The sequence below is a fragment of the Camarhynchus parvulus genome, chromosome 1, assembly GCF_901933205.1.
Source record: "Camarhynchus parvulus chromosome 1, STF_HiC, whole genome shotgun sequence".
Taxonomy (NCBI): Eukaryota; Metazoa; Chordata; class Aves; order Passeriformes; family Thraupidae; genus Camarhynchus; species Camarhynchus parvulus.
Genome location: NC_044571.1, coordinates 95,240,568 through 95,262,955, shown reverse-complemented (window position 1 = coordinate 95,262,955; position 22,388 = coordinate 95,240,568). Strand labels below are relative to the sequence as shown.

General features: G+C 42.2%; 1 protein-coding gene across 4 annotated transcripts in view; it reads right to left on the bottom strand.

Annotated features, from left to right (window-relative positions):
• DCBLD2 (discoidin, CUB and LCCL domain containing 2) overlaps window positions 1-22,388 on the bottom strand; it is a 59,505-nt gene that overhangs the window by 2,967 nt on the left and 34,150 nt on the right. For all 4 annotated transcript variants that reach the window (XM_030962210.1, XM_030962229.1, XM_030962218.1 and 1 more), the window contains 10 exons: window positions 20,757-20,890; window positions 20,066-20,106; window positions 10,938-11,153; window positions 9,192-9,316; window positions 5,224-5,371; window positions 4,648-4,815; window positions 3,582-3,675; window positions 3,157-3,206; window positions 2,146-2,283; window positions 665-1,083 (listed from right to left, as the gene is read on the bottom strand). In XM_030962210.1, the coding sequence (XP_030818070.1) occupies window positions 665-1,083; window positions 2,146-2,283; window positions 3,157-3,206; window positions 3,582-3,675; window positions 4,648-4,815; window positions 5,224-5,371; window positions 9,192-9,316; window positions 10,938-11,153; window positions 20,066-20,106; window positions 20,757-20,890 (1,533 nt within the window). The remainder of the gene's footprint in view (window positions 1-664; window positions 1,084-2,145; window positions 2,284-3,156; window positions 3,207-3,581; window positions 3,676-4,647; window positions 4,816-5,223; window positions 5,372-9,191; window positions 9,317-10,937; window positions 11,154-20,065; window positions 20,107-20,756; window positions 20,891-22,388) is intronic.

The window sequence follows — 22,388 nt, the reverse complement described above, 5'->3', positions numbered from 1 at the left end:
GCTTCTAGTTTTGGAAGGCTAACCTACCAAAAAGGCAGGAACCTTCTGAGGAACACACAAGCTAGCTGAAAATTGCCAATTCTGTTAACAAAAGCTGAAATAATGTAATTCAGAATCAAAACTATCTTATGCCATGAAGCTAAAGGGATTTTTGCCATCAGTCCTGATAGCAGCTTGTTAAGTCCAAAGTTGTGCAGACATTTTACAATGAAAATAGGAATTTTAGAAGCTGTAGTGCTTGCACAGAAATTAAGAGCTTTGGGTATTGAGGTGCGTTTTTTCCCCCCCAAAAATAGTACCATTAGGAAGAAATAACTGGCTTTTGTACTTAAACTGTTTCTCCTAATTTATCACTCACATCTATGAATTACTGGAGCTAATCATGAAGAGTTCTCTCATGTCTGACAGACAATTCTACAGTAGTAATAAAAAAGTCCACGGTTTTGCAGGAGACAAGCTGTTAATTGTCCATACAGCTTAAGGAAAAGCAGAATTAGAGTTTTCCCAGACCTCACATACCACGTCTTTTGGTTCAATGTTGTATTATTTAAGACTAACAATACCGAAACAACGGAATTAAAAAGGGAAACTGTGAGCTTTATAGAACTGGCTTTTAGAAACAAGCCATCATTCTACCTTACTAACTTTGTTCATCCTTACTCACAGTGGGATGGGCCATGCTCTGTGGCACCTGGTACACAAGTCGGTCAGCACTGCAGGGCCCTGGCTGCCCCTTTGGTATATCGTACAGTGCCTGTGCTGAGGATGCACTGTCTGTCCTGAATAACAGTTTATTGCACATTCCAACCAGTGGAGGAGCTTGATTCCCTGCAGCTTTGAAGGTGGAAATGGAAGGAGTGCCAAGAGGGGTGCTGGGATGGCTGGACACGTCCATGATTATTGGAGTCGCATACTCAGGTCCGGTTACGGGCAGTGGCTTGGCATAGGCATGGTAAACTTCTTGGATGGGGGAATTGTAAGGGTCCAAGTCAGCATAATTGGCTTCTTTTCCTTCCTCTGGTTTGAAGGTTGATCTCTGGTGAAGTGTGGCCACAATTCCCCCTACCAGAGGCTGAGCATATTCTGTGTTGCAAGCCCCAAGAAAACAAAACATAAATACACTTACTGGGGTTGTTTTACAGTGGCATCACATTAAATACAGCCTGTCAATAGTCTGCCAGAGATCACTATCCTACATCAAACCAGAGGTTCATCTCTGACCACCAGTGCCAATCGCTTTGGAAAAGGATTCCTTTCCACCCAAGAGGTAAAGCCATTGAGATAGCCAAAACCAAAACATCCCCACTTCTCAGGTTTATACTTCTTCCCAAGTGAGCTGCAACTTCCCATGCTGCAAATCTGCCTGAAAACGAAGCGGACTGAAATGTTCTTCTATTTACATTAGGTTTAAATAAAATTGTTCTGCCTGGATCTCGATAAAAAGTGGTCCTTGGGATGGAGTGTTTATCCTTTGAGGGGAAGCCTGCATGTAGTCTGAGATATTTTAGCTCAACAGATAATATGAGCTACAAAAGCTGGAGGTGAAAAGCCTGAGTAGCTGGGTAAAACAGACAAGCAGCAAAACAAGAAAGCTAATTCTGCCTGCAGTGAAGCTCTAATTCCTGCACATCTGCCCAATTCTGCCATCAGCAGGTAAGCGCAGAACCAAAGGCACATGCTCCTCCCATGCCTAGCTCACCAGGAAAAGGGCATGTGGGGCTATCCATAAACTCTCCTTTTCCAGATCCCAAGTTTGATTTAACCCATACAGTAAAGGTAGAGAATCAAGTGCCATATTTCAAATTTGTGCATAAAAATATTGTGATGAAATTATTTCCAGTGCATGAAAATAAAACCTAAAGAATTTTTTTCACCCTTTATGAGGTTTAAAAACAAGTAAGGAACCTTTCAGCTACTGCATTAACTTGGGCAAGCGTCTATCTATAGCACATGAAATGAGAAAGCAGACACAAAAAAGCCTGCATTTTAAGAGATATGCTTACCCACAGAATGACTCATTTCTCCTCTGTTCCCCTCCAAAACCAGGAAATAACTAATTGTAGCCAGATTCCTGACATTTTTGGCATGTCATTCATATACATACATACATAAATATATATATAAAAAGCACAGCCCACAAAGTACCTGTAGACTCTGTTTGCAACATTGTTGGGACTTCTCTTGGTCTTAGGTGACTGATTTCACTGCTGCTGTAGCATACAGGAGTTTCTTCATGTTCTGCTGATTTGATGGGGAAAAACTGCTTCATCCCTTTCCACCATCCTTCACATGAATTAAAAAAAAGCAAAAAAAACCCGCACAAGATTGCATATATACTGTATTTTAAGCTACTAAAATACTTTTCAGCACAGCTTGTATTTTGTTGACATAGGTAAATAACTCAATTATCACTATTTTGAGTAATACCCTAAGACATCAGAGCTGTGAGCTATCAGAAATAGATACGTAGCAAATGAAAGTGATTAAAAGGTTCCTTGTCTAAAGCATAAGACATACCTAAGACTGCCAGCGAGGAGACACACAGGTATGCAAGTTTTTAACAGAGGCCGGAGAAGTGAAGCACAGTCACACAGCAGTACCAACCCAACTGCTGCAGCTGCCCTTTGCACCTGGGGCACAGGTGGTTTCAGGACTATTGCAAAGAGCTGCCTGGTGCAATTGTCTGATCTTAAGTTTATGAGGCACAAGACAGTTGGATAGAAGATATACCTAAATCCCAAATGCTTACTAGGGCAATGAAACCAAAATTTTTGACCCAATTTATGCGCTAAGATGAAAGAATTTTTTCCAGGACAAAAAAGTACCAAATAAATGGTTATCAAATGTATAGAGACATTCCTTATAAATTAATTTTTCTCCTTGTGTTGTATAATTAAAAGGTTTTCTACTTCATCCACAAAAAACCCTGAAGTGGTCAGATCTAACAGCAGACATGACATTTACTATTTCTAAAAAAAAAGAAATCAGAGAAAGAAGCAATAAAATTAAGTTGGTCCACAAAAGAAATTCAGTTTGCTATGCCTGCCTCAGTTAGCATTAGAGAAGCTTCTGCTAGTGGAAACTGTAACTGCAATCTGAAATAAAAATCAAACAAAAAATCACTGAGCAAATGGCTCCATAAAACCATTTTGTTACCTGCACGATCCCAGTAAGGTAGATCATTCGTGTCCTCAGTTTTTTTCTTGCTGTGAGAAAAAAAAAAGGAAAAAAGTGTTATTTTAACTAGTCTGCTTATCAAAAGATGCATTAAGCAATGCTCAGCAACTATCACCTTGGCTGTAACTGGTCCTCAAATTTAATGTATTAGCAGCAGTAACCTGGCTTCCCATCACCAGTCTGCTGCTACCAGAGAAACCAGTTTTCAGTCAAAGCACTTCCAATGAAAGCAGTTACCAAAAGCTGTTTTGTCCTCGCTAGTCAAGTGATTTTTTTCTCAGAAAGAAGGCAATTCTTTCCACAAGTGCAAACCACAGAGCTCCCACAGCAATATATGCAGCATTTCATTCCCACACACCAGGCTAACAGACATTTAAAGCACTTTCATCCATCTATTCATTTACCGGTTTCTCCAATGCCACGCACAAACTAAGATAAGAATCAGGGTAGTGAAGACCATCACCAGCACTGGAACCAGAACTGCTGCCAATGCCACATCTGAAAGCCATTAAATTAAGTGGTGTCAGACAGAAAGAGCTTCTCATAAATCAGTTTTTGATTTGAAAATTACTTGAGTAGAGAACACAGTTTTCACATTTAGTGTCCATCACACCAGATCCCCCAGCTAAGCTACTCTGCTGGATGCTCCCACAGTGCAAATTCAATTAACATCTGGCTCTTCTACATGCATGCACAGCTGGTGGTTTTGCAGGGTTTTTCATCAAAATCAATCTCTTTTAATATATGTTTTTTCTGCTACAATAATGTATTCTATTATTTATGCAGAAAATCCCTTAATGTCACCATATAAGTTCAAACTTCTTTTAAGAAGTAAATTCTACAGTACCTTAACAGTTAATCCCAATCAGTCAGTGCTGGGTCTGTGTGTGATCCTGTCCCCTGCCATCCAAAGGACACTTCAGCAGTGCCCACATCTGCAGTGACTTTGCTCACTTTTCTGACCATTTTCTTTGATAAACAAAATGATTATGCCAGGTGACACTTTTCAAATTTCATGTCAAAAAAACTGCTCCAGAGAAGATTTGCTATATCAAAGGTGTTTTGTTCTAAGAAATTATTAAATAAAGCAGTTACACCTGATTGATCCAGAAGGGAAGTCCAAGTTACAACTTTTCCTTCTGACAAAGTTTATTCAGTGATTAAAAGCTGAACACTGCTTGAACAAGCTCTGGAAGATGGAACTATTATATATATATCTATAAAATATATATTGTGTATACATTTAGATTATATGTATTACTTGGCAGATTGGTTTTGTTTCTTCATGCAGCATGCAACTGCACACCTTTTATCATTTGTGTATTTAATAACTGGTAAATACTAGAAATAAAATATTGATAATCTGCTGTAATTTGCTGTTTTGAGAAAATTTCAATGCAGAAAGCACATTTAGTATATGTCAAAGCAGTATAAGGAGTTCCAAACATTTTTACTGTTTATGATGGATACCTTTGGTTACACTTGGAGTCACTGTAGTGTTTTTTATTTCAGGTGTGAAAGTTGTTTTATCTGTCTGCAGCGGAGTCTTCACTGAATGAATGAAGTCATCCATGAAGTCAGCATTCTTATCATTCTTGTTCTGAGGTGGTACTGGCAAAGTGATTTTAGGAGCACGACCTTCAGAAGAAAAGGATTTATAAGGTAAGTTCTTTGAGTGCTAGTTTTCCATATCTCATTTTCAGGAGAAGACAGCTGGAACAGTTTGCTATAAAGCTTTTGTTCATGTTATATAACAAGGAAACCCACCACCAGGAATCAATGACATGAAAAGCAAGTGATTGGCATCTTATGACACACTTATTTTGTAAATTACCTTATGTACACCTAAATTCAGTATTTTCCTGGTTAAGTTAACTTTTGGATAACCTCAGAAATACCAATTAAAGAAGGATTACACAGCCAAGAAGTACCTCAGACTTACCAAAAATATACCCATGATATAACTTTTAATCTTAGTCATTTCATGTACAACCTTAATAGTTTCACTTCTTGTCTTGCACAGTTGAAAGTTTTCAGTTGTCTTACCTATACTAAACTGACATCCTAGCAATTCTACTTTCATTGCAATTTTCTGGTGCCATTTTAAGGGGTTAATCCTAAAAAAACGTGCAAGTATAGGTGGAATGAAATTATTGCGAACTTCCTGGTACAATTCAGTATTCCCTTGAAATATCTAGAAAAGAAGGGGAAAAAAAGAGAGAAACATTACGTTCTACAAATACAATAGTAATTGATTAAGTACTACCAATTTTGATGTTTTATTGAGGAAGAATAAACAGTGAAGGATTCAATTCACCCCAGAACAGCGCTGCTGCCTGCACTTGTCCATTCCCTTGGCCCCATTACATTTACAACTAAATCAAACAAAGAAAGGTGTGTGCACATGTATGCACACAGCTACACAGTTCAGAGTAAAGGTACCATGGAATATCCTACTGATGCTCCCCAGGCACAGCCTGCTGTTACACATGTTTATGGCACTGAATCATTCTAAGTCCTTCTTGGTATTTTACACTTAGTCTTCAAATATACATGGATAGCAAGGATTTGTGACACCGTGCAAGCTGGAATTAAATGGTGCCTTCACACAGCCCAGCAGTTCAGCACAGCCTGTCCGAGGATGGTACTCCTTAGAAAGCACTGGGGGGCACCCTCAAGTGTGGAACCACACTGTCCTCTCGTAGCTGTTGCCTGCAAGTGCTGAGCCACAACAAAATAGAAGAATTGGGGTTCAGAATGTGAAAGCTCTCCTCAGTCTCACACCAAGCCATGAGGTTCTGCAAGAGAAAGGCGCAGACTTTGCGTGAAGGATGAGCTCAAGTTGGTCCTTCACTGCCATCCTTGCACACAAAGAGCTCATCAAAATGTGGCAATACACAATTAGTCTGGCTGAAGTTTAAAAGCAGAGAGCGGAGTCCCTGTGAGATGCAGTGTAAGCACACTGACAGATTTACAGCCAACCGTGGGTTTGCCACTCCTGAGCTGCTTAAAACAATACAGCAGCTTGGCCCAGTACTCCAACCCTCCCCCTCCTTCAGGAAGACTGGTTTGGTACCATGTCTTTTGGTAGGAAGTGAGCTGCCTCTCCATGTTTGTGCACAGCAGTGGGCTTTGGTCCTGCACATGCAACTCTGTGGTGCTGTTGCAACACAGGTCACCACTGGGATGACAGTGAACAAGCTCTTTCTTTTGAAGCACTGATATAGACACTGCACATCATGGTGGACACAATGCAAAACACAATTATGGCACTTGGCTGAAAAAAGTCAGTACTACAAGAAGTTTTCTTCTCACTCACACCACTTGGTAAGGAATAAAGCACCCTGCCATTCCTAAAGACAAGCACTGCATTGTGCAACAGATGATGTGTCTGCATAACATGGAGCAGTCAAGAGCTTTTAGCACATCTCTGATCAATACAAATCACTGCTGTTTCAATCTTGATACACAAGAGAAGAGACTTTTGTATTGCCCTGCTCAGTTTTTGAAAAAAATTACTAGAATATCCCAAGAGGCCTGAAATAATTATTCCAGGAAACTATCCATTCAGAACAAGTGCCTGCTCTGAATTTAAGCTTCTTGTTCTTAAATATATTCAGCAGCAACAAATGAAGACACAGTAAATGCAGGGGCAAGCCTATGATGCTATTTTGGAAATAAATTAATAACACCAAGTAGTTGAAGTTCATGTGCCCACAGCAGACTGGATTCCTATTTACAGCCACTTTTCCCTTACTAGTTTGTTTTGTTTTGGTTTTTTGATGGTTTTTTTTTAATGACAGGCTTGTAGCTACAGATCTCACTAACAAATTTTTTGTTTTGGTAAGGATGCAAGTGAGAAGCAAAATAAGAGAGGTGACTTCCTGAGAGGATGCACCCAGACTGAATTGCTGTACTGTATCCTTGCTCGTGCTATGCCTGCCAGCACCAAAAGAAGGCACATCTGGCTGTCCAAGCAACATATGCAGATGTTACAGAGTGGGGACACAACTCTGAAAGCTGAATCTCATGTCAGGTTTCTGAGTCTGAGCATGTAACAGCAAGGGCAAAAAGAATCAACACCAATTCTTACCTTCAAAAAAGATTAACAGTAAAGATCTTTACTCCAGGCTTTTGTCAGCCAAGCTTTTGACATCCAGTGTTACAGAAGTAACTTAACCTTACCTGCAGCTCTGTATTTTTTGTTACCCTAAATTTTGCATTAAAAAATAATTTGCTTCTGAGCTTAATATAGCACTAACTTTTTAATGAGAAATCACTTTCATAGTCTTTTTATTATCAAACTCTTTTCATTTCTCTCTGTGCTGTTAAACAAAGCTTTTCCAACACTGCAACTCTCATTTGTCCTTTTTCCCCAATTCAAGCATTTACTCATTTTTTAATCCACGAAAAATTAAGAAAAATTTTTCTTGAGTACTGCCAAATCTCCAAAAGGTATTTGCAAAAAAGACTACAGGAAAGGCTTGGAAAAGCTTCTAGTCTCCTGAAAAATGTTAGGAATTCCAAACATGTTTCAAAAAAACAGGGACTAGCACCTCCCAGTTGGTCTGGCATGTTAAAAGGGAGAACCCTGCAAGCAGATGCATCCAAAAGTAAATCTGTATCAAGTGAGGTGACGGCAGACAGAGAGAAAATCTGCTATTTTGAAATAGAAAAAACGGAACCATTTTTTTCTGTCATTTAACTACAGCTGCCAGCTCCTGGGTACACGTATGATTCTTCATGCCCTGTCCCTTAATGACACACAGAGCATAAAAAAAGGTCTGCTGCCTGTAATTTCAGGCTCCACAATTTGTTTCATTTCATGAGCATGCAAGAGGGACAAAGCACTCAAATTCAAGACAATAACTGCAAAGTTTTTTAAAGGAAATTGTCAAACTAACACTGAAGCCTAAATCTAGGCAGCTTCCTAACTGAGATCTTATTTTATGGCCAGAAGAGGGCACTCAAAACTAGCAAAATATGCTGATTTTTTTCCTTTTTTTCTTGAATACTTCACACCAACAGTGACTTTAGTTCACATGTAGGCTCAGACCAGACAGTAAATTCTCCTCGTCTCTTCCAAGAGTTTCCTACTGCAGTTATCTTCAGTGCTCAAAAATCTCTCAATTTAACAAACTACAGCCTATTACTTCAACAGGATGATACATCCGACCTTGAAACATTCTTAACACAGAGTAAAGAGAAGACCAAGGACAGCCAAAGTGACCATCCTTAAAACCTGTTTCTAAAAAAACTACCGGACTAGTAGTTACAGTTACATGTACTTAATACCACCGGCCTATAGAACTAAGATAAATAACATCCAAGGATTTTAAGATAAAGAAGGAAAATCTAGTTCCAGTCACATTACTAAGAATCTTGTAATTTCATTAAGAAAATCTGATCTGAACCACTGGGAAGACATGAATTTTCTAATTTTTGCTGTCTATTAAATACTACAGAGCTGTAAACATGGGGAAAGCAAGATTATCTTGCTGCTAACATTAGGGAAAACATTTGCAATCTGAACATACCCCTCCATCTGCAAAGGCTGTTCTCATATATAAGAAACTTAACAGTTTTTGCTTAAAAATTAAAATTGACAGAAACATTAGAAAACATGAAAAAATATACAACTCATTACATTTATTCTAACCATAAGAGGATAAGAAAGTAAAGCTTAATTTTAAAACATGTAACCTATTTTAAAAGAAACAGAATTATTCTTGAAGAGATGCAGTACCAGAAAACCTACCAGTGGCAACAGAAGTTTTTTGTATAGAATATTCCCACCCCAAATAGTAATAAAAATAACATCTGAATTTTAGAACTGTTCAAATTCTTACATATTTGCATATTGTCATATTTTCCTCTGCTTATCTGCTCTTTATGATTCAAAATAACACTGAAAGTGAAAGTTATTTAATGATTCCTCACCATACCAAAATGACTTATATTTTGAATTGTGAAATCTCCTTAGAACATACCTAGAAAGTATATGGTATTTTTACCTTATCTTTACCCATGCCAGGTTCTCTGTACACTGTCCATTTCTGTGCATCATCACTGTACAAAATTCTGTAGGCTGAGACATAATAGTAGTGCTCTGCTAAAGTTGATCCAGTAGTTATAATACCTGTGAAAATTGAGGCACCCAGTTAGGACAAAAACAGGTACCACTTTGTAAAAATTACCAGATCAGTTTTTGAATCCAGAGCTGTTTAATGGAGAGTCTTAACCGGTCCAGTTAACTTCAAGAACTTTATCCAAAGGGCCAGGGTGTGAAGCTTCCACAGTGGCTGAAACTTAGTCAACTCATTTTACTTATTTTGTATTTTAATTTTCATGGTATAACCTTGCTAAGCCCTTCCCCCCACACCCCACTTCTTGATGGAAACAGCCCCTTCATTTGACCACAGCTCACTCCTGTCTCCAGCTGCTGACACAGCTTTTCCCTGCTCTTGTACTGCCAACCTAAAGGCACCATTGCAAGAACTGCAGCTTGCTACAACTGACACTGCAGCTCTTCAGAACAACTCACACAGCAAAGCTTTTTTGGAAAGGCTTGTTAGCACAAGAATTAGAGGAGTAATGCGAAATCCAAAGTCTCCAGGGAGGAAATAACAAAGGCCACTGGTAAATCCAAGTTGCTTAATGATAGCAAGCCACGCTGCTGATAGCAAAGTGTGCAGCTGAAGTTACAGAGACCATCTCAGGCATTTTAGAAAGAGACAAATGCAAACTGCTCAGTGGAACATGTTTCACAATAGCCTTAAAGCCCTGGACTCTATGGAGCACTCAACCTAAATCTAATTTAATTTTGATTTACATCAGATGACAAACATGCCCATTAACAACAGCAAATCACTGAAGGATTAAACCAGAAAACACTAATACTGGCACTGAAGGTACAACTGCTGCACAGCTACCCTGGAGATTAAACCCAAAATGCCAACACCTCAGTGCTGATATTGGATTCACTGTGGCCATGACAGGCAGTAGGGAAAATCTAGGAAACAAGTCACTACACCTGCACCAGAGGTACCAGTGGGCTGAGCTGACTGGATTTTGATCTGCATCTCCAAGGAGACAATGAGCAGGAAAAGGGAAGAATCAAGAATCGAATAAAATCACAGGAAACACTTCAACAAATTCTGATGAAAGAGATGTCTTCTACTATGAAACTACACCTCTTCAGCTCCAGGCTCCTCAGTGTATTAGCAAGGACACGGAAGCAAATTAAGTGTAATGGTAATTAAGTGCCACCTGAGCTTTACTGAAGGCCCAGTGTCGCCGGTTGGCCACAAGGTTTTCGGGGTGAAGGAAGAGACGAGATGGGCTCCATGATCAGAAGGCTTGATTTATTAAGTTATGATATAAACATCTATTATAACTATACTAAAAAGAAAAAGAAAAGGAGAGTTTCCAGAAGCTGCTAGCTACCTAAGAATAGAAAGTAAAGAATGATCAACAAACCTTGCTCTCTCGGACTGTGTCCGAGAGAGCTCAGTTGTGGATTGGCTATTATTTCCAAACACTCAGTCTGGGCCAATCCAGAACTGACCTGTTGCATTCCACAGAAGCAGACAATCTCTTGTTTACATCTTGTTTCTGGGGCCTCAGCTTCCCAGAAGGAAAAAATCCTAAAGAAAGGATTTTAGTGAAAAGGATGTCTACGACAGCCCAGCACTGGAAAACAGGATATCAGTAACCAAAAATTTTAAATGCTGCTGAGAAGTCACATCAGATTCACTTACCTGTTATTTTCTTTTCTTTATTCAAGTCAATCTGCAACCACTGATGTTCATCACTGATAAAAGCAGCCCAAGGAGGTCCAATCCTTTTTAGTCTGGCATTTTCAGGTTTCCAAATGTTTACTTGTCCTGTTTGGTTAGGCCACTCGAGAATCGATGATGATGTGATGTGGGAATCAGGAATCACCCCAGACTCCATCCCCAGTGTCCCATAGCAACCTGAACAACAGAAAAGGAGAGGATTGCAAACGAGAACTGAAGTTATCCTGCTTGGATTTCAAGACTTTACATGCAAATATTAAATTGCCACCTAAATTTATTCCATAACAACAATACCAACAAAACACACCGTCTTTTGCTTTCTAACAAGGATACTAGAACTAAACTAGTCACGAGAATGCCATGATTTGTGCTTGTTCCAAGGGTAATATGGATATTCTCTCAGCCACCTCACACAGAGAGAATCATTCTCTCACTCACACAGAGCACTCAACGAGAAGCACTGGGGAACCTTCATGGTTTAAGAGTATCTCTGGTTGCTGCAGGAATGGGAAACAGGCTACTGGTTCATTAGTTCCTTTCTTGTGTCTGTATAACTTCTTGAGTTTTCAAATCAATCCCAGCATCACAGTGTTAATTTGAACAAAACCAAAGCATGTAGGAAGGAAGTCATCCTGGCCTTGAGCTCAAACACATCCTTGAAATCAGTTACATTTTTCTGGTTACCATTCTTATTAAATGTTTCTTCCCATGTTGCCTTCTGTGGGTAGCTGAAAAACATTTCCTAAATTCAGGGCTAAGTTTCTTGTTCTTGTAATACCAATGGTTTTTCTCTCCCATGCACAGTCCCCGGAAGTATCAGCAGAGAGCAATCTATGCCTTCAGGCAGGCAGGCTGAACAACGCAGCGTAGTTTCCCTTCTCCTGAGAAATCCCCCTCTCCACCACCGGGGGGCACTCATCCCTCAAGGAAGGCACAGGTGGCAGAGCCCACATGTGACTGGACGCCAGAGAAAGTCTTGCCCATGTCCTGAGAGATGGCATTAGTACTTTACTGTCTCTGCTTGTCTTGGTTTAGAGCAAAATTTTGAGAGAGAGAGTCTCTAGAGGGCTCTAGTAGGAAGATAAATTCAATTGGCCCCTCCCCCCCCAACTAGTCTGGGAGAAAATACTTCTTTGGAGAAAAGTGGGAAAAAGCTGTTTATTAAACAATAGAACCTAACAATATTAAAACAATAAAACTCTTTGCCGCTCTAAAAGAGATGACTAACTGAGAAAACTCCCCGGGTTGCAGCCCAGCTCACTCAGTCTCTTATCAGTCCTTCTGGTGCTGGAATTGTCGCAGGCCAGGCCCGGCCCGGCCCGGTGGCCACAGGTGCGAGCTGCCGGTGCTCCCCTGGGTGTTCAGTCCAGAGCAGGTTCCAAGAGGTCCAAAGAAAAGGAAAAGAAAAACCACAGTCCAGGGACTCTTCTTTGCCTCAGCCAGCTAAAACTAACTAAAAGCCAAAGGAGAGCTCTCTGTCCTGCCGTCTGTCCGTCCGCAGACAACACAGTCCTGGAGCAGGAATGTGGGGGAGTAAGTGCAATGTCTGAGGGAAAAAAAACTGTGCGATTCTTCTCTTCCCCCTTTCACTCTCTGCAACAAGTCTTAAAGGTGCAAAATTTATTATTATTCAGCATAAACAAATGAGATGATTTGGGGATAAAAGCATCATATAGTCAACTCAGGACATTCCACCCCTTATCCCCATATCGTCTGCTTACTACTAAAACTAATATAAGTTCTAACTCTACAAACACATACATTATACATCCATTATACAGCTATACACAGACAATGGTAACAGCATTCAGCAAACAGTGATATTTACACATAGGTCTCACCCAACAATCAGATCTCCCTGAGGTACACATCGTGTTCTCCCATCTTTTTGCATTATCTACCATGTGTAACCTGGTCCCTGAGCAAAAACAACCCCACGAATGGGTTTGTCTGTATTCGAGGCAGAATTAATCCAAACTGTCTTCCCTAACAAACTTCTGACATGTACCACTGGGACTTTGTCTCCATCTACTCTATGCAAAGGCTCAGATTGGGCAGGGCCCACTTGGTTAGTAGAGCCTCGGGTATTAACTAACCAGGTGGCCTTTGCCAGATGCTGCTCCCAGTTTTTGAAAGATCCCCCACCTAATGCTTTCAATGTGGTTTTTAACAGTCCATTGTACCGCTCCACTTTGCCTGCAGCTGGTGCATGGTAGGGGATATGGTACACCCACTAAATGCCATGTTCCCCTAGCCCAGGTGTTGATAAGGCCATTCTTGAAATGAGTCCTGTTGTCTGACTCAATCCTCTCAGGGGTACCATGTCTCCACAGAATTTGCTTTTCCAGGCCCAGGATGGTGTTACTGGCAGTGGCATGAGGCACAGGGTAGGTTTCCAGCCATCCAGTGGTAGCTTCCACCATGGTCAGCACGTAGCGCTTGCCCTGGCGTGTCTGGGGCAGTGTGATGTAGTCAATCTGCCAGGCCTCCCCATACTTGTACTTATACCACCGCCCACCGTACCACAGGGGCTTCAATCGCTTGACCTGTTTGATGGCAGCACATGTCTCACAGTCATGGATAACCTGAGAAATACTGTCCATGGTTAGATCCACCCCTCAGTCTCGTGCCGACTTATAGGTGGCATCCCTACCCTGGTGGCCTGAGGCATCATGGGCCCATCGAGCTAGGAATAACTCCCCCTTATGTTGCCAATCTAAGTCTATCTTTGACACCTCTATCTTTGCAGCCTGGTCTACCTGCTCATTATTTTGGGTTCCTCATTAGCCCGACTCTTGGGGACATGGGCATCAACGCGACGGACTTTCACAGGTAGCTTCTCTAACCAAGCGGCAATGTCTTTCCATTCATCAGCAGCCCAAATTGGTTTTCCCCTACGCTGCCAGATGGCCTTTTTCCACCTCTCTAGCCATCCCCACAGAGCATTGGCTACCATCCAAGAATCAGTATAAAGGTAGAGCTTTGGCCACTTCTCTCTCTCAGCAATGTCCAGGGCCAGCTGAACAGCTTTGAGTTCAGCAAGCTGGCTTGATCCATCTTCTCCTTCGGTAGCTTGTGCAACTTGTCGTGTGGGGCTCCATACGGCTGCTTTCCACTTCTGGTTCATTCCCACAATGCGGCAAGAACCATCAGTAAAAAGAGCATATCGTGTATCTTCTGCTGGCAGCTGGTTGTATGGTGGAGCTTCTTCAGCCCGTGTCCTTCTTGTTCCTCTTCATCAGCGAGACCAAAATTTTCACCTTCTGGACAGTTTGTAATTATTTCCAGAATCCCAGGGCGATTCAGCTTTCCGATACGGGCACGCTGTGTGATAACAGCAATCCATTTGCTCCATGTAGCACTGGTGGCATGGTGCGTAGAGGGAACCTTTGCTTTGAACATCCACCCCAGCACTGGTAGTCGGGGTGCCAGGAGGAGTTGTGCTTCTGTGCCTGTTACCTCTGAGGCAGCCTGGACTCCTTCATAGGCAGCCAAGATTTCTTTCTCTGTTGGAGTATAGTTGGCTTCAGACCCTCTGTAGCTTCGACTCCAGAATCCTAGCGGTCGGCCTCGAGTCTCACCAGGCACCTTCTGCCAAAGGCTCCAGGACAAGCCATGGTTCCCGGCTGCAGAGTAGAGCATGTTCTTCACCTCTGGTCCCGTCCTGACTGGGCCAAGGGCTACTGCATGGGCAATCTCCTGCTTGATTTGTGCAAAGGCTTGTTGCTGCTCAGGGCCCCAGTGGAAAGGGTTCTTCTTGCGGGTGACCAGGTAGAGAGGGCTCACGATCTGACTGTACTCGGGAATATGCATCCTCCAAAAACCTATGGCACCTAGGAAAGCTTGCGTTTCTTTCTTGCTGGATGGTGGAGACATTGCTGTGATCTTGTTGATGACATCAGTGGGAATCTGACGCCGTCCGTCTTGCCACTTCACTCCCAGAAACTGGATCTCTTGAGCAGGTCCCTTGACTTTGCTCTTCTTGATGGCGAAGCCAGCTTTTAGGAGAATCTGGATGATTTTCTCCCCTTTCTCAAACACTTCTGCTGCTGTCTTCCCCCACACAATGATGTCATCAATATATTGCAGATGTTCTGGAGCCTCACCCTTTTCCAGTGCAGTCTGGATCAGTCCATGGCAGATGGTGGGACTGTGCTTCCACCCCTGGGGCAGTCGGTTCCAGGTGTACTGCACGCCCCTCCAGGTGAAAGCAAACTGGGGCCTGCATTCTGCTGCCAGAGGAATGGAGAAAAATGCGTTAGCAGTGTCAATAGTGGCATACCACCTTGCTGCCTTGGACTCCAGCTTGTACTGGAGTTCCAGCATGTCCGGCACAGCAGCGCTCAGCGGTGGAGTCACTTCATTCAATGCACGGTAGTCCACAGTCAATCTCCATTCTCCTTCAGATTTACGCACAGGCCAAATGGGGCTGTTGAAGGGTGAGTGGGTCTTGCTAACCACCCCTTGGCTCTCCAGCTCACGGATCATTTTGTGGATGGGGATCACAGCATCTCGATTCGTTCGGTACTGTCGGCGGTGCACTGTTGAGGTGGCAATCGGCACTCGTTGCTCTTCCACCTTCAGGAGTCCTACTGCAGATGGGTTTTCTGACAGTCCAGGCAAGATGTTCAACTGCTTGACACCCTCTCTCTCTACAGCAGCTATTCCAAATGCCCACCTGAGTCCCTTTGGGTCTTTGAAATACCCACTTCTGAGGAAGTCTATGCCTAAAATGCATGGGGCCTCTGGGCCAGTCACAATAGGGTGTTTCTTCCACTCATTTCCAGTCAGGTTCACCTCAGCTTCCACCAAAGTGAAATCCTGGGATCCCCCTGTCACACCAACAATAGAAACAGACTCTGTCCCCACATGTCTTGATGGAATTAATGTACATTGTGCACCAGTATCAACCAAAGCTTTATACTCTTGTGGTTCCGATGTGCCAGGCCAACGAATCCACACAGACCAGAAAACACGATTTTCCCTAGCCTCTACCTGGCTAGAGGCAGGGCCCCTCTAAGCCTGGTTATCCTTCTTTCCCTGGGCATATGACTTGGATGTTCCTTCAAGGGGATCGGACATGTCATCATCATCTTACCTGGCAGTTCGGCTATGGGCAACTGGAGCTGCTTTTCTTTTGGAGGAATTCCCTCTCTCAGCCCTGTATTCCTTCAATTCACGCACCCGTCGTGCCAGAACAGCAGTAGGTTGTCCATCCCACTTCCTCATGTTTTCTCCACAATCACGCAGGTAGAACCACAACTCAGCTCGTGGGGTGTACCTTCTCTCGCCATCTGGGAAACGTCTGCCTTGCACACCAGAACCTCTGATCTGTACCACCGAGATTTGGAGAAGGTCTTCTTTAATCTCCTCTCTGAGCTTCTTGTGGTTCTCCTCTATCTTGTCCTCTAATTTCTGCAGACGTGATTCTACTGCTGAGATTCTGGCATGTGTTGGGCCATGCACAGCGTCTGCATATGCTCGGAGCTTCCTTGCCATATCCAGCACAGTCTCATCCCTCTCATCCCTCTTCATTATGGCTAAGGCAGAAGCGTATTCATGTGGCCCAAGTCGCACAAGTTTTCGCCACATCACAGACGTGCATGGTACCAAGTCTGGGTTCCTAGTTGTTACATCATCTGAGAAGATAATCTCTGACACTGCCACTTCTCTTAGGCGTTGGATCCCTTGTTCTATGGTCTTCCACTGTGTTTGTTGCATATAAAGATCATCTGCACACAGGTATCTTTGTGCAACACTGTCCAAGACCCGTGCCCAGAGACCGTGTGGATTAGCCCCCCTCATCATTCCTTGATTGATGACAGGGTCCTGTGACAGGGATCCCAAATGCCTCGCTTCAGTGCCGTCTAGAATTGTGGCCTCACCTGCAGCATCCCAGAGACGGACTAACCAACTAATTATGGATTCATCAGGTCGTCGGGTGTAATCCTTCCGTAGTCCACAAAGGTCCTTCAGGGAAAAGGACTTAATATTTGCATCGGATCTTGCACCTGCTGCTTTGACTCCTGATTTTATGTCGGGAGGTGTTGAGGTTCCTTCTCCTGTATCATCATCCTCATCATCTGCTGGTCGGTTGGTTTTGTCCGTGCATTTCCCACTTCTAGTACTGGTTGCAACAGCCATTGGTTTGGCTGCTGGCTTAGGCTCCCTATCTGGTTTGGCAGCTGGCTTCGAGCCCGGCGTGCAGGCTGCAGCCTGAGTGACTGGGATAGTTGATTTATCTCCCTGCCCCCCTGCTTCTGTCTGCTGCCCTACAGTATCTAACAGAGTGCGATAAGCATAGGCCAGGGCCCAGCTTATTGCAATTAGCCTTTTCTCGTTCGAATCGTCATGGCACTTCTCCTTTAGGTATTTCCCCACCTCAGCTGGGTTCTGAATTTGTTCCCGTGGAAAATCCCAGCCTAGAGGATCAGAAAATTCCTTCAGGGTTTGGCCTATATTTTCCCATTCTCCACACCACTCAGGATTTTTCACGCCTGCATCCACGCCTGCATCTGCTTCTGGGTCAGGGGTCTCACCAACTCTTCTGGATATCTCAGCTTTCATTTTAGAGAAGCTGCAGACTATATAGAGGAAGCCTACCAGATTAAATACCAGAAAGATGGTCTCTTTAACATTCAGGGGAAACTGAACATTCTCAAACAGTGACATAACAGCTTCAAAGGAGAAGAAGGAAAAGAAAGGCTGGAAAGCCTTATTCTCGGCTCCTCCTCTAACAAACTCGGTGCAATTACTAATAAATTCCCAAAACATACTACTGGAACTGGGATGCAGGGTAGGACGAAACATATCGTAAACAGATGCCAGCATCTTTATAAACGCCCTATAAATCATTATCACCAAGGCCAGCACAAGAGCTACTCCAATCCGTGCCCGTCTACCGTAAAAATTACATATTATGGACAATAATCCGAGTGACCAGAATGGTATCGAAACCTCAAAAAGGTCCAGAGACCAGAACCACATGAAGGTCTCCACCGCAAGAGATGTTACGAATTCCAGCAGCATGGCTATTGACTGCTTTAACTCACTAGCTAGTGAGCACAACCAACACACACAATAAGCTTTTTTCCACTTTCTCTGGCCCCGAGTTGGGCACCAAGAGATGTATCTGTCTTGGTTTAGAGCAAAATTTTGGGAGAGAGAGTCTCTAGAGGGGCTCTAGTAGGAAGATAAATTCAATCGGCCCCTCCCCCCCCAACTAGTCCAGGAGAAAATACTTCTTTGGAGAAAAGTGGGAAAAAGCTGTTTATTAAACAATAGAACCTAACAATATTAAACAATAAAACCTCTTGCCGCTCTAAAAGAGATGACTAACTGAGAAAACTCCCTGGGTTGCAGCCCAGCTCACTCAGTCTCTTATCAGTCCTTCTGGTGCTGGAATTGTCGCAGGCCAGGCCCGGCCCGGCCCGGTGGCCACAGGTGCGAGCTGCCGGTGCTCCCCTGGGTGTTCAGTCCAGAGCAGGTTCCAAGAGGTCCAAAGAAAAGGAAAAGAAAAACCACAGTCCAGGGACTCTTCTTTGCCTCAGCCAGCTAAAACTAACTAAAAGCCAAAGGAGAGCTCTCTGTCCTGCCGTCTGTCCGTCCGCAGACAACACAGTCCTGGAGCAGGAATGTGGGGGAGTAAGTGCAATGTCTGAGGGAAAAAAACCTGTGCGATTCTTCTCTCCCCCCTTTCACTCTCTGCAACAAGTCTTAAAGGTGCAAAATTTATTAGTATTCAGCATAAACAAATGAGACGATTTGGGGATAAAAGCATCATATAGTCAACTCAGGACACTGCTGAACGTCACCTGCCACAGCACAGGATCACTTCATTAAGGAAATTCTTTCCCTCATCTGTCATTTTCCATCTAACACGCTGCCACTTGGCAGCAAAAATGCCTCAGTCTCTAAATACCTGCTACATTCCACTCTTTGCTCTGTGATGCTTCAGTTAATTTCTATCGAGTCTCAAAGTCAGGCAGTTTTTCGTGTATAAGCAGTCTCATCTTCCTCTGCACTGACCATGCCTCTAGCATTAATAACAAACTCCTCTGCTTCATACCAAGTCATAAAACCAACTGCAACAGCAGGAACATACTAGGACCTTAACCACAGTCTGATAAACCTCATTTGAGCATACTACAGGGTTTTATTTCCCCTCACCTAACTCCTAGGCAACCCAACTACAGACATTTTAATCTAGAGCTGCATCTTGTCTCTAGCTTATTCAATAATTTCTCATGTGTCACTGAAGTGCACAAAGTCTAGATCAGCATTTTTTCCTATCTCTTCCAATTTCCAGGCCATTTACTTACTTTCATACACACTATCAGATCACATTGTGAAAGACAAAAAAACCCAGCAAACCCTGCCTGGATCACTGTGTTTAATATTCTTTATGCATAAGGACACTAGACCTGTAATTCTTTCTCTCAGCTCTTGCAGATACCTGAGAGAAAAATAATTTTAATATTTTTATTAATTATTAATATGTGCACTATATTTTCTAATTTTTGTTTATTTATACATTTCCATCACCAAACAGATTCCTGTCTTTATATCCTTCTTCACTGTGCCTTTGATTTATGTATTAGGAAAAGCATTTATTTATTTTGAGAAGTATGTGCATGATTCCCCCTCCCTTTCTTTTTTCACTTTATGAAAAACAGATGTGATGGTTTTATGGTTTTTAAATTGTTATTAAAACAGTTAAAGAGACTAAAGAAAGGCCACTGTCTTCACAGTATTTCCAACATCCACTCAAAGATGGCACTTAAAGTGACTTACAGAAAAACTAACTTCCACTTAGAAAACTACAGCTAATTTATTTAATTAGACTGAAAGAATCTCTTTCTGCACATAAGCAAGGCTTACTTCAAACATTGCTGTACCTATAAATTAGTGATGATTAATCATCAAGTTGAGATAGTAAAACAATTAAAAAATATAATTATTGAAGAATGCAGTAAAAAAAGGTCTCACAAATGAGAACAAAAATTAAGAAATCAAATATCTGCACACCCACTTCTATCCACAAACTTTGAATGAAAGTAGTAACATGTAACACATGTGATAACACTTACCACTTGTCTTAAAGGTGAAGAGACTTGTAGACAAGGGTCCCCTGCAGAGAACAAAAGTTTTGCAGTACCCAGTGAGAAAAATTGAAACAAACTGTCTTCAATTTATTTTTCTTGTCTGACTGCTTGCCACTGAAACGTATGCACATGTGCCTGAACAAGCCCTTAATGATTAACACATCCTGCCAGCGAATTGCAACACTTTCAGTACAAACACCTTCTCAAATGAAATCAAGTCCAGAGATACTGGGTTAAATACTTTCAAACAAACATCTACCCAGCAAAATGCAAGACTTCATTAAAATGCTTTCTTTTCAAATTGAGCTAATCATAGTAACACAAATCAATCTCCTGTGATTGCTTTCATTTGTGGGTCTTGAGATACAATGACAAGTTACAGTCTTTTCCTGAAACTGAAAAGCTGCAATTAAATTACTGTTTTCCCACAGACCAGTAGGAATTTATAGCCAAGAAGGTAAAAACTTCTTGCAGAATTTGGAAAATTAAAATTCCTGGTCTAGAGATTAAACAATTGGTAAAACAATTTGGTAAAACAATTACACTACAGCAGAAGTCTGAGCAACTTAAGAGAAGAGAACCTGTCCAGGGAACATATAGCTCCATGAGCTGAAATTAATCCCACAATGAGACACTACCAAGACCTAAGGTGCTAAAGATAAGGAAATACACTTACAATTTTGAGGTGACATTGTTAGCCAGGGAGCCTTCATAGTATGGAATACCCTTGCTGATTACAACATTAATTTGACCACCCAGAGTATTTGACACGACACCTGCGTGAACACCAGCCATGCAAAGTGATGATGACTTGAAGAAGGAAGAGAAAGAAAAATTTCATACTACTAAGTGAACAAATTAAACACCACACCATATATTGTAAATGCTACACTGTCCAGCTACAGTCTTTGTTATTATTACATTAAAATACTATTCTTAGTTAACTGTTATCTTGGTTATTTAGAAACCACTAATCTTTATTACTGAATTTATAAAAACACAAGAAGAAGGCCCTACATTTCACTGTGTCCTCATCCAGCTGCATTTAGAACGTAACTATTGTAATTAAACAACCTTAAACCAATATCAAGGTGAATCAGTCTGAAAAAGCCAGATAGTCAGGCTCAGCCTATAATAAATTATATTAGACAACAAAACATGTAAACACATAGAAAATATTTTAATAGAAAGCACATTGAAAGTATGTTTGTTTATTTTCTCACAATTAAGGGGTGAGGCACTGCAGACTTCGTAGCTTTTAGCCAAGGGGTTTTTTATTATATCTTGTGGTTAAACATGGTTTAACCATCCAGCACTGATCCACGTAAAGCCACAGTAATACATGCATACAACTCATTCTAAACAAGTAAATTACCTATGTTGTACAAGTGAGTGGAGAAAAGTAATAAAAAAATGTTTTTGCAGGGTGTCGTGTTTTGAAGGGAAGTGAGTTTTTGACAGGGAGGTTGTGGCTAAACCAATCAGTGGTCAGATTTGAATATTGGCACCTGGTGTGGCCATTGAAGACATGGACTGCCTCTGAGAAGACACGGGTTAAAGCAGAGCACTCCCAGGGGAACTTTCCCTTCTTGGTTCCAGTGGTGAAGAAGTTTCACCTCCCCTCCCCAGTAGCTGGATGGGAGAGGGGGAAGCCATGTGCACCCTGGCTGAGGGGGGGTGATGAACTGAGAGTTGATTATCTGAGGGGTGGTAACTGGATTGAGAATATAAGGTTTTATCTCATTGCTGTGGTGGAAACTGTGGGAAGGAGGAACAATGATTTGGGAAGGTTTTTATTCTGAGTTCTGTGTGTTCCTTTTTACATATAGTAAGTTAATAAAGTTTTTTCCTTTATTCCTAAGCTGGAGCCTGCTTTGCTCTATTTCTGGTCACATCTCACAGCAGCCACTGGGGAGAATATATTTTCATGGGGGTGCTGGCATTGCACCAGCGTCAAACCATGACACAGGGTATCATGTTCTTGCCTTTTCTCCTTAGATGACAGAATCTACTAACAAATATCACAGTGACATTTCCCTGGCTTGCAGGCTACAGGTGCCACAGTGAGCAGCACTCATCACACCAAGTCCATCAGGCTTGCCCAGAGTAAGCTCACATCCAACAGGTCTGGGATCAACACAGCTCCCCTCTCCATTAAAGTAAGAGCATGGTGATTTAGTAGGAGATGCAGCTCTCTCCTCCCTGCTCACCAGATGTCAGCAGTGAGAGCTCCAAGCCCTCAAGGACTCTGAACATTAGGGTCACAGAGAAAAGAATCAAGATTTTGGGTATTTTTTAAAGCAAACAG